We start from the raw sequence: 13,419 nt of genomic DNA on the forward strand, positions 1-13,419 counted from the left end.
TTTCCATTTGCATAGACGACCGTTTGTATCAGTGCTTTCTTTTCCATGGGCCTAATGTTATCCCAAGCTGCTACAAAAAAAAAAGGGACGCTTTGATGATTAAGAGTACAGTCCAGCATGCTAAGCCTGTTGATTTACATGTACAACAACAAGGGGAAATTGTTGCCTCACAAAAGTTCCCAGTTATGAAGGCAAGAAATCTACTTTTTTAAAACAACCTTTTCTGTTGTTTTGGGGTATATATGTCATATTTAAACAGCTCAACAACGATCCTGTGACGTTATATAAAGATATATGAAAATATAGCAGAAGTAAAGTATCTCAAATCATCAACGGTAAATGTAATTATTTTTTACATCAAATAACAAAACCATACAGAACAGGAACAAATCCATCCCTTAATCACTTAGAATAGACACCAAATTCTCCACGTTCAAAAGTCACTCTCTGTGACGCAACACAGCCATCGTACTGTTGCTTACTGTCTTCCTATTTGACTAACCAGACACAGCACAACATTGTTCTCTCTCAGGCTCAGTTTTCTCAACTGGAAAAAGCTAACAACCCTATCATGTCCAAATTACAATGCCCAATAAAGTTATATAATATCATAAACAACGCTTTTTATCAATGGTTAATGCAACCGACAATTGGACATAACATAAGGTTTGGTCCAGCCTTCGCCACAGACTGCACGTGACAAAAAAGCAATGTAAAGCACTTTAACAAAGGTAGAGAGTGTGATGTTTAGGCAGCAGTGATAGAAAAGACACACAACAGATGAATCTTAATTAAAAGTATGCACAAGTACATGAAGGCTTGAACAGTTGCAGCTAGCAAAAGTAGCAGTAATGACTCATCTGTAATGGTAACCACAATGTAGTAAAGTATTTTAGTCATTTAATAGTCATATCATCTCAGTAAGGTTCGTCATGTGACAAGGTAAGCCTTACATAAGCATTGTACTGTACTGGGAAAATTTGAGCCAAAGCAATTAGTATAATGATTGATTAGTTGATACCAAGAAAACAATGTTGATAATCAATAAGTTGTTTGAGAAATAAAAATATAATTTGATTGAATTAAAATCATTATAAATGGAGTATTATGAGTTGTGGATGGACGGTGAGAAACAACAAGACAGAATGTTTCACTTTGGGCTCTGGAAGTTTTTCCTGTCATGTTACAGACAAATCAAACACAAACTGTGGTTAAAGGAAACTTCTGACCTTTAATTCAGATGTCCAATCATCATTTATAGTAAATGTAGCTTATAGAAGCAATTCTTTCCTCTTTCCTCTGAATTTCTTCAGCTTGAAAAAAAAACACAGCTGAAAAACCAAGTTAGCCAAAAACTGTATTAAGCATCTTTGCCCATAGCATCCTCTGCACTTACATTTCTGAATGCCATTTTCACAGTCTTTAGCAAAGTTCTGTAGCAAGTTTGCATTACAAATGAAGGCCTAGACTAGAAATCCAAGCTGAAATAGCCTGCAGTACTTGCAAGCAACCATCTAAGCGAAAGGACGACACTGGTGCTTTTTACAGCGTATAGCCAACTCAGATACAGATAAGGCTGAAAGTCAGCAAATGAAACATCACTTTAAATCAATTTAGCCCATAAAAAAAACCAACTGTTATTTGAAACCCTAAAAAAATATTCATAATGGTAAGATCAAAGCTATACCCATCACTCTTTCCACAAACACACATAGAGAAGTGGGAAATGCAGGGAGTCAAAGGTTACCGTCTACTTCTTCTTCTTCCCGCCCATGGCAATAACTTATCACAAAACAACTCCTAAACCTGATTGAACATTATGTTTATCAAGAGAAGGTTTTTCCTTCACGAACCCATTTCCCCATGACATCATCTCTCCAGAAGTTTCCAGGTAAAAACATACTTCCACATTTCACACCGGCGCCAACAGGTGAAAGCCACAGGTTACTGATTGGCCGTGTTCCTGCGCTGCTGGATTGGATATCATGCCTGGTGGCACTAAGTGACAATGTAGTGGTGACACTGACGGCACAAGTGAAGCCTGAGACTGATGACAAGCACAGACAGTCCAAACAGAGCCATGTTGTTCCCTTTGGCCTGGCCGGGCCTGGGAACTCAACGCCGGCTCTCCCCACGGCCCCGTCCCCTCACACAACACAACATCACAGACCGCTGCTGCTGCCCTGTTAACACTCTCACTGTGGGGGCCCCTGTCAGGAAATTAACACCCAAAGCCTTTTAATGGATATTCTTGTGATGTTGCATTAAATAAAGTTGCAGAGGGGGAAGCTGGGAAACATCAGGAAAAGATGTAAGGTGCCAATGCAAAAATAATAATACCACTTTAAGAGGTGAAATGATGGTATAGATAAAACCTGAGAGCAACGTCAAGAAACAGAAAAACCGAGCTAAAAGAGAACCAACAGAGTCCACAGGGCCTACACGTAGGTAGATTTTGAGGCCTTGTTGGGTAAGTCATATGCTGGATTGTGGCTGTATTGTATTCTTCGCAATCTGTTTTTGTGCAGTGAACAACAGCAAACTTGATAAAAGACGAAGAACCAAAGATAAAAGAAGTAGCGCAGCACCTAACAATTTCATTATCGATTATAGATTTTAAAGTAGTGCAAAATGTATTAAGGTTGGCATGTTCAAATGTCTTGCTTTGTTGGACCAACAGTCCAAAACTCAAAATTATTCAGCTTACAGTGATATAAAACAGACATAAGAGGCGAATCTGCACCCTGAAGAGGCTACAACTTATTTAGGACAAGACTGGATTATTTTTCTGTTGATCATTTAATCAATGTATCAACTAATAGCTTGAGCTTTTAAAAAACAACCTTTTGTGTATCAAAAGCAACAACAGTTAAACAGCTAAAGTATCTCGGTTACAACTGACAAAAAAGATCAACGTTAACTCCAATATAACTATCAAAACTGCTGAATAATACGCAAACAGGGGATGAACCCTGTGTTGGATGCATACATAACAACAATTAATCAATGCTTTCATTGGTTTCCCGCAAAAGCCTAAAGAGTATAACCCAAAACATAAATATTAAAATCTACAAGAGTCTGTATTAATGTGTCATTCCGGTTTTGCGGTGCTGCAGAGCCAGTTGTCAAAACAAGGAAGGCTTTCAAAATTATGTAAAACATTATCTACATTTCCAACACATGACCTGCCGCTATCGAGTGGCTCATCACACACCAAAAAAGAATCCCATGTGTTCCAACGTGCATTCAAATCCACACACAGTGCATCTGCTGCAGCAACGAAGCGGATCAAACCTTTATCAAGTCCTTGAATCAACTAACTTGTTGATTTCATACGAGTTAGTTACATATCCATTCATAGCTTCAAGAGGAAAACAATCCCCTTAGCTTAGCTTAGCTAAAACCCCATAAGGCAAATTTAAAGAGTAACATTTTTTTTAAAAAAAGGCAACATTTGGTCTGTTATAGCTTAATTAAAATCTGACACCTCTGAGCTATATCAGCAAGATCTATATTTTAGGCCATGGGGCTCATAAATGCAGCATTACATACCATCTAACACCCACACAAACACAAATGCACATTAAGAAGCACAAATGTACGACAGCAGCATGTCTCTCTCACACATATCACATCAGCACACACACAGAAACTTTATAAACGTCTTACCTGTGAATAGTCAAAGTCCGAGAGAGGTGCTATGCTTTTGATGTATTCGATTCTGAATTGGTCCTCTGGGTTGGCTAGCGGGACTGGGGGTATTAAAGTGCTCATCGCAGACACTATAGTCTACAAAGCAGAAGTTGTGGGAGAAAAAAAAACATGCATTAAGCATGATGAATAAAGGGGAAAACAATCCATAAGCCTGTATAATAATCAGTAAAATGGTATTGTGCTGGGATCAGAGACACATTTGGGAAGTGATACACATGGAACTCACCACTATGGCATCCTTCACGTTTTTCCGAATATCTTGGATTTTCTGTTTCTTTTCTCTGTATGAGGACAGAACAGACGTGTGAGGCACGAAAAAAAAAATCAACCACAGCAGACCACAAAAGATTTATCATCAAGGTGGTTATGAGTAAGGCCGGGGTTACAGCCAGGTTAGAATGTGTTTTAATGCAATTATATATATAGTGCAGGTGTTAGCTGAGAGTATGCACCCAGACGAAGAGCAGGTAACAGTCAAATGCAAGATGGGGTTCAGTTTTATGCTAAAGTAAGAGGATCTGCTGTGTTTTAGTTAAGATTTCTCTACATTTTTTAAACTTTCAAAATCAAATAATGCCTCTATCCTGTTAGAAACCAACCTCCCCTTAATAAATACTTTGGCTTTATATGTATTCAGATGATTTTCATACAGTTACAGCACTCTGACATGTCCTAGGCCTGTTTAAAATAGACCACTGGTAAGATCAATGCCATGCAAGGCCTTGCAGCAAAACAAATCATCAATAGGCCTGTGTCGATCACAACCTTTCACCCTCTCACATGAAACAGGAAACAGGGAATTATTTGGCATCTGTGTGACACTTGGATCCTCACAATTACGTATGATAACTGTACATGAACACGAAATAAGGTAAAACGAGAAGAGAGGTGGTGGTTGTGTTGCTGGTGGTGGTGGAGGGGAGAGAGAGAGCGATATTAGCTGCTTTGCATGGGATACTGGGCCCAACAGGCGCTGCAGTGCCTGGGGAAAATCCATTCACAGGCTATATTCTGGCCTCGACATTGTTATTCATTAGCACAGAAGCCATACGAACAAGCATTAATGTAATTTTTGAGCGGTTAATGTGGGTATTTATTAAATGTATTGTGAATAGCACTCACTCTGCGTTGAAGCCGTTGACGTGTAGGATCCTCATCTGCTTCACAATGGTGCTTTTTCCGGACTCTCCCGCACCTTCGAGAAAAAATAAAAATATCACCAAAATGAGCACGAATAGGGGACATCCATGTTAGCGGACAAAACGGCATAAATGTTTTAGAAATAAAGCTTGGTAATTGTAGGCTCTGGAGCCTCGCTTCCATCAATATCCACCCCCATGACATATTATTGCAAGCGCTGTCAAATGGGGCTACGTGTTCGGTAAACGAAAGGGATTACAGACAGCCATCACATGTAAATCAGCCTTACCGAGTAATAAGAGCCTGTGTGTGGCTTTATACGCTTGTCTTTCCTTTTGTAACTGCTTTTCTATCTTTTTATTAGCCTCTCGTTGTGCCTTTTCGTCGATGCGTTGATCTTCAGTCTTGCTGTTGCCCAAACAACCCATCTTCCGTCGCCCTAACCCTTCCTTGTGGAATCGTAAAAAACAAAAAAATATAAAAATAACACCTATTGTGGTTTAAAAATAACACAGGAATGAGTCTGCTGTAAAATAAAAAAGGGGAGAAAAAATCTCTGCGAGGCTTCTCCGTCGGAGGGGAGGAATATGTTCCCCGTTACAATTCCGCTTTAGCCGCAGCCAACCGTCATCCAACCGTTTGTCAGTTTACAAACCACCGAAGAATAACGGCTAAACGGTTACACGAAGAAATATCAAAAATACATATAAATAAGAAGAGAGAGTGAGGGTTTTCAATTTCTGGGAATCCAGTCAACTGTTCCTATCGCGTCTCCAACCCCTCTCTTCTCTCTGTATTTTTTTTCTATCTGAATTTCTATCAGTATTTCTGTCTCTTTAACTCAGCACTGCCTCTCTCTGTGGCACCAGGAAGTAGCCGTGGACCGTGGAGGTGGAAAACAAACCTGCGTTAAACTGTAACATTAACAACCCGCACTGATAGAGCATTTTATAACTTATGTAGCAAAGAGAGAGGAGCCATTCCCCGATTTAGTCCTCCGCTATCTTGCTATCAAACTAATCGGTAAAAAGGGGTGGAAACCCCGGGCGCCTCTGTGCTGGTTTACACTGAGAGAGAGAGGGGCTGGGTCTCTTCTTCCAGTCTGTGAGGTGGCCCTGACCCAAACTGGCAACCCATTTACCAGCGTTTGTGTGTGCACTGGGCTTTACCTATCTCTGTAGTTTATACATAACAGGTCTGGGGGCCATCATAGTAGTCCTTGAAAGAGTGAGGACTACTAATACGTGGTGCAGGAAGTACTCACTTCATTTACTGAAGTAAAAGTTGAGGAAGAAGTACTTTTTACATTTCTACTTAAAGCAATAGTAGCAGTAGCATAATGTAAAAATATCCTGCTACTTGTGTAAAAGTGCACAAGTATTCTCATTTATGTATATTCAAAATACTTAAAGTAAAAGTACTCATCACGATGAATTTTATCTTTGCTTTACACACAGGGAGACAGAGAGAGAGAGGGACAGAGAGGGGAGGGGGGCTGGGTCACTTCTTCCAGTCTGTGAGATGGCCCTGACCCAAACTGGCAACCCATTTACAGCGTTTGTGTGTGTACTGGGCTTTACCTATCTCTGTAATTCATACATAACAGCTCTGAGGCCATCATAGTAGTCCTTGAAAGAGTGAGGACTACTAATACGTGGTGCAGGAAGTACACAGATTATTTACTGAAGTAAAAGTTGGAGTACCAACTTGTGGAAGAACAATGTAAAAATTATCCTGTATTCAAAAACCTACTTGTCTAAAAGTACACAGGTATTCCCATTTATGTATACTCAAAATACTTAAAGTAAAAGTACTCATTATGCAGAATTTGGCTATTTATCGTTGCTTTACACACAGGGACAGCGAGACAGAGGGGCTGGGTCTTTTCTTCTTCTTATAGTTGGCTTCAAGTCAGTGAGGTGGCCCTGACCCAAACTGGCAACCCATTTAAAGTGTCTGTGTGTGTACTGGGCTTTACATGTCTCTGTAGTTTATACATAACAAGTCTGTGGGCTATTAGTACTTGAGAAAATTAGGACTCCTATTAATACTACTAATACGTGGTGCAGGAAGTACTCAGACCATTTAATAAAATACAAATAAGTACTGAAAGTTTTTACTTTAATATCAAATAAATTATCCTATATTTAAAACTTTAAAGTGCACAAGTATTCTCATTAAGATAAACTTAAAGAACTTAAAGTAAAAGTACTCATTATGCAGAATAAGGCCACTTCTGACAAATATATATAATATCAATACATTATAATCACTGATGAACGAAAGTGCATTATCACTCATGTTAAAGATGAAAGGTGTAGCTGATTTAATCTGCTTTATATATTGTTGGGAACCATCATCTAAAATAGTACATTGTTATTAGTTAGTTGATTTATATCTATTTGGTATTAAGAATCCTAATCTGAAAAGTAAATAGAACCCAATGCTGTCAGATAAATCTAGTCAAATAAAAAGTAGTATACTCGCTTCAAATATGTTGTGGAGTAGAAGTGTGAAGTAGCATGAAATGAGGCTAAAGGTACTTTAGTAAAGTATAAAGAAGTACAATACTCGTACTTTGTATTGCTCTGCAGGTAATACCAAAAAACAAAAATGCAGTGGTTTTTTATAAGTTAAAGGAATGAGCAACCAAACGATCATTACGTGTTAAATATAAAAGTACTCATTGTCTTGCAGGAGGCTTACACTCTATCATATACGCATCATATTATTCGATTATTATTGTTGCTGCACGATTATGTAAGTCGCTTTTTTTATTGTTACAGGTGGTTGAGGTGGAGCACATTTTAATACCTTATATATGAGCATTTTCATTTATTAAAATGCTTCTAATTTTGCAAGTAAAGTCACTAATAGCTATACCGCATCAAGTCAGAAATATAAAGTATAACATTTTCCACAAAATGTCATGATGTAGAGATATAGAATAGAATAAAATTCCTGAGCAAATATCTTAAACTTGTACTTAAGTACAGTGCCTGAGCGGATGTACTTTTTGTACACAAAACAAGATGACACAATTGCACTTTATAATGTCCAGTAAAGCAGTGGTGGGTTGTAACTAAGTAAAGTAAGTACTTAAGGTCTGTTCTTAAATACAGTACTGAGGTAGTGGTACTAAGTATTTGTACTTTTTACCCCACTTATACCTCACAGTTTTATCATTTGCAGACTGAGATTTTACACAAAAAATATGACCTCACAAAATGTGCTGCATTGGTACAGATCTATCTCCAAAACACTTAGTGAAAATGTTCAATTTAGCTTTACATCATGTAATGACAACAATAAAATACTTCCATAATAATGACTGTGATCTATCCATAATCTAATCCATACTAATATCAAAGTAACTTTCCTATGAGTACCTTCACTTGATACTTAAAGTACTAACAACATGCACTTTTGCAGGATTTTTACTAGTAAAAGAGTATACTGACTGTGCAGTATCTCACTTTTAAGTATAGGAGCTGATTACTTCTCCCACCATAAGTAGATTTTAACATTAAAAGTATCAAAGGTAAAAGTACTCATTATATTATTATATATATCATAAAATATTATTACGGTTGAATTGATACATAAGCAGTTTGTTTTAATCTGCAGAGAAACTAGTAACGCAGCTGTCCATTTAATGTAGTGGGAAAAAACAATATATTGTCACATTAAATGGGGTGTAGCTGACATATAAAGAAGCATACAAGTGAAATACTAAAGTACAGCACAAGTACCTCAAATTGTACCTAAAATCTTGTATCACTTTCAAAGATTAATGTCAGAATGATTTCATTCATTGAAAAGGGGCCAATTGTAGCTACTACAAAATATTACAATAAACGATAATATAACTGACAGGGGGACCTGGGGTGCACTGAGTACTTTCACATTTGATACTTTAAGTATGTTTTGCTGATAATAACTAAAAACTTTTGCAAAAGGAAGAATTTCAATGCATGACTTTTAGAGTATTTTTACATTGCTGTATTGCAACTTTCTCTTGAGTAAATGATATAAAAAAAAGTCACTAAATTAACAAAAATCTACTTAAAGGGGATCTTAAAAATAATATACGTCCATTTCAGGCTCCTCTGAAAACCATTAAACTAGGGATGCACGATATTTCGGCACGTTGCCGTTATCTGCAGATTGTGGCTGGAAAAAACAACGCTTTAATTCTGCCTAAATGCTCGATGATTCCCTAAAAAAAGAAAAGAAAATGTTACATACAAATAAATATTGCATTTTGTACATAAGCTAAGTAGTTTTCTCATATTGCTCAGTGAATGTGTACATTTTAAAAAGCACTGTATTATGTTATTTCTGCATCTGCCAGTGGGCCACTACAATAAGAGTAGGCATGACATCTATTCCACTACAGGGGAGACTTGATGTTCTCTGCAATTAGGTGGAAAAAAACATGGGCAAGACAAAGAGCCCACAATCTGATTGACCATTCATGTAAAGGCCCAAGTATGGAAAGATAATGTCCCTCTGTTACATTAACAATAATAATGCATCCAAAAAAACATACCAAAGTGATAGCCATTAAACAGCAGTGTTAAAGTTTCATTGGGTCACATGCAGTCATCATTAAGCCTGCCACAAAATGGTCCCACTGTGTCAGTATAAGAATATTATAGTTAAGGTCATAAAAACTTTATCTTGAGCTAACTATTAATCTTATAAAGAATTTTTGTGGGGGAAAAATATTATATTTGTTTTGCATACTGTACGTCCAAATTGGGCCAATAAGAGGAATAATTGCTAAGTGCTATCCCATCTCATGCCAACTTTTTTCATAAATATTTACCTGCCAAAGACTGTGAAATAAATTAACGCTAGCCTGGAGACCACAACACAACTTTCATCTGAGAGTTTGTCTGTTATTTGTATGGACCTCACTTTGGGGTTTTATTTAAAGCAATGTAAGTTAATTAGATTTGAATGAAAAAAAAAAGTGTCATATCCAAAGTAAGAACACAAAAAACAAAACTTCACTCTTGTGGTGCAAAAAGGAGGAAACAGAGCACATGTCACTGTTGTGAGCTTCGCCTGACATTCAAGTTCAGCTTGCTGTGGCTTCCTCTCTCCTAGACTGAAACGAGAGTGTGGGTTATGTAAAGGTTTGACTTTACACTAAGCTGCACTTTACATGTAGACAACCACTCTTTTAGTTAAGGTAACAGTAGCAGACACATTTCATTATTAATGTCTCTGTCAGGATGTGCGAGACTGAGAAGGAAGTCTTTTGCATTCGAAAGCAACTGGTAAAACTTGGTAGGCCGGGCCTTAACACAGAGCTAATGCTAAGCTAACTGACAATTCTACACTGTTGCATTGAGGTCAGGAAAAAACTATTGTATTCCATGCTTATATTAGAAATGCTCATAGACTGATCAAAAGCATGAGACAACCATAAATGATTATGAGAGAGTGGGAGTGTGCTGTTATTGGCTCCATTATGCAAACACAATGCAAATACTTGTTTCATGTGTTGACATGAGTATTACAAAGTTGTGCAGCATGCAAATCACAACTGGAACCCTTACTTCACATACACTGGTATGAAAATATTACCACCGCCACTCACCCCACCCTTACTGAAAGAGAAAGAAGGAAAAAAATGCAGTCTCCCCACCTCAGAAGGCAAGGTCAAAACTAGTGACTGTCCCACAGCACCCTCTAGTGGTGAGAAGCAACACAGCATACATGCATGTACTGAGCTAACTGCCAGCTCACTATAAACTAGACAGGATCAGGTTTTGTAGCATGAACTAGCATCCTTTTTAGGAAGTACTGTCAGAGTTTTCGTTAGGCTTGCTGTGGCCTCCTCTTAACTAGACTAAAAGAGGTGTCTTTGTTAAGATTTGACTTTTAAACAGACAATACCAAAGGTTTTATTTAAAGTCTCCCTCTAACAATAGGCTGGCTTGAACGGACCCACTCAGTTATCAACAGTGGTAAGTTATAAAACAGGAAATATTTGTGATAAACACATTCTTTATAATGGGGAAAAAGACAGTTGCACTGTATAATTTTATTACTCATTGTGTAGAGAACAGTACTGTAAGTTGCATGACTAGTTGTGAACTATTTCCTCATCTTTACAGCTGTATTGTTCAATGTGTTTATGGTTTACTGGTTTATGCATACAAGAAATAAAGACTAGAGTGTTTGAAAAAATAAAGTCTCATTAAAGCTCAATATTAAGGTACTTGTAATTGCAGTTCTTGACAGTTTATACTTTCACTCCACTAAAGTTAAGAGGAAAATATTGTACATTTTTACTCTTATGCATTTACCTGACAACTTAAGTTATCATGCAGAGTCAAATTTTACACACAAAGTGTACAATAGGCATAGAAAGTGGGTTGCAAAAATAATCTCTCCAACAGGAAAGAGATAGTTTGACCTCAACCCGACCAACCACAAGAGTGAAACACTCACACGTTAATGCATCAGTCATAATAATCTAATAAGTAAGTGTATACAAGTCAAAAGAGTTATGAGTACTTTTGTGTTATATTTTAAGCTCATAATACGTACTTTCACTTTCACTTCAACTTATCGTTGCAAGACGAGTATTTTTCCACAGAGTATTTCCACTTTTTTCTTATTAAATGATCTGAAGACTTTCTCTGCCTCTGAGTGAAAGTAGTGATATGTAATGTAACATTTTCAGATTTAAAAAATCAGACGTAAAGTTCTCTGTTCTCATCTGATATCCTTTTAAAGTCTAACTGCTGCTGAACTACCAGCCAAACCTGACCCCTGCTGTCCCATGCACACTGGATGTGTACGTCAATGTCTCGGCTTGTCGTTGTTTTTATTTTATTTTGTAGCCTTTTAGTCTCCTTAGTGTTTCATGATGTTTTTGTGCATATTTAAGAATCTATTGTATCTTTAATGTTTTTTGTGTTCTTCACGGTGTACTCCATTTGTTTGTACGGCTGCTAGTCTTAGGTTGTTGTGTTTGTTTTATGTTCTAACAAGTTGCACTGAACTGTATTTTTGCACTTTTGCTCAAGGCAAGTTCCCCTCTGGGACAATAAAGTATATCTAATCTTATCCAAACTTGTTTGAGCAGGATTAACATTAGTACAACTAGTGTGGAAGTAAATTGTGCTCACTTCGCTGCTTATACAAACGGCTGTAGAAACATGAAGCCTTAATCGCACATTAACTGTGAGGTGACTTTCAGTGAAGAAGGATTTTTGAAAAGATATAATTCAAAATGAAATACTTGCTTGTTCTTCGATGTTGTATTTTACTTCAATAAAAGAGTAGATGTCATTTTACACACTTTTCACAAAGTAATTACATTTTTGTTTTTTGTGGGGAAACCACATCAGACACAAATTGTTAATCGTGTCTTTAAACATGTCCGAATAGGGGCTTTAAACCATTATTGTTAGTAATCGCAGCAGTTATCTTCCATAAGGAATGTCTCTGTCAGAGTGTGTGTGCATGTGCAGTGTTAGGAGATGTTTTCACATCCTTTACTTAAGTAAACATGGCAATACAACAATCTAAAAATACTCCCCTACAAGTTAACTCTGTTTACAAGTCTTACAAAGATGTTTTTACTATTTTAGGACTGATAGCGGACATGTTCAGCAAATGGAGACCACACTGACAGTGTTTAAGGTCTGACTGCCACACCCTGTAAAGCCCTAAAAACAGCTGCTGATCAATGTTCAACTCTCATCAATGTACAGGTTCAATTTCAAAGTATAACAGAGGCTCTGCAGAGTAATTGCATTTCAATAAATACATCAAATATATATAAAAAACATGCATGTTTTCTGGCTGGGTAAAGACTAGAACTGCCAGTGAACTGTTAGAATAAATCTAATAAAATGCGTCACTTAAAGAGTTCTGTTTAAATCCTCTCATTGACTGTAAGTGAAGCACGTACTGTGAAAAACAGGGCAAACAGCCAAATGATATCCAGCTAAAATTAGCCTCCTTGATTTTTTTTATATTTTTACTGAAGCTGGGAAGAACTTTACAGCCCTCTCTTCAGGGACACAGCCTCTTGATAAAGTTTATATAATACAGTAAGCAAAAGCAAAAGAACAAACATAGTCCAACGTCCTTCTGATGTGGCATGGTCCACTTTGATTCGGCTGATACCATCAAGACGAATCAAATTGCTGCCCTGCTGCTATCAGTGTCATGAATATGACAATGATTCAGACTCCAGGAGCTCCTGCCAGTCGTTATGTTAACTGGAAACTTGGTGTATATAGTAGCAAAGTTCAGCAATGGTCAATGATAAAACCCATTCAGAAGCAAAGTTCACCGACTCTGCTTGTATTCAAAGAGGAGGGCAAACAGGGCTATACGTCTCACTGTGTGCTTCTCTGATTGAGTAACTTTTCCAAAATACGACTTCACGTGCAGTTAGTAGCACTAAAAAGACAAAATATAACAATTAGTGACTTCCAATGAGCTATTCATTAGCCTAGCCTAGCTCGTTTCTGTCGAGAATGCTAGCAGCCTGTTGTTCAGGCTCATGGAGGGTGATAAGGCCGAGATATG

General features: G+C 37.4%; 1 protein-coding gene across 2 annotated transcripts in view; it reads right to left on the bottom strand.

Annotated features, from left to right (window-relative positions):
- LOC138611408 (guanine nucleotide-binding protein G(olf) subunit alpha) overlaps positions 1-13,419 on the bottom strand; it is a 58,168-nt gene that overhangs the window by 36,800 nt on the left and 7,949 nt on the right. The window contains exons 1-4 of one of the 2 annotated variants that reach the window (XM_069684491.1): positions 5,144-5,808; positions 4,837-4,909; positions 3,941-3,995; positions 3,670-3,789 (exon numbers count right to left, since the gene is read on the bottom strand). In XM_069684491.1, coding sequence (XP_069540592.1) covers positions 3,670-3,789; positions 3,941-3,995; positions 4,837-4,909; positions 5,144-5,282 — 387 coding nt within the window. In that variant the 5' untranslated portion in view covers positions 5,283-5,808. Of the gene's footprint in view, positions 1-3,669; positions 3,790-3,940; positions 3,996-4,836; positions 4,910-5,143; positions 5,809-13,419 lie in introns of those variants that run through there. The other variant, XM_069684490.1, reaches the window with a different exon arrangement.

The sequence above is a fragment of the Semicossyphus pulcher genome, unplaced genomic scaffold (genome assembly GCF_022749685.1).
Source record: "Semicossyphus pulcher isolate SPU_LCO1_2020_fin unplaced genomic scaffold, fSemPul1.0.p SCAF_7, whole genome shotgun sequence".
NCBI lineage: Eukaryota > Metazoa > Chordata > Actinopteri > Labriformes > Labridae > Semicossyphus > Semicossyphus pulcher.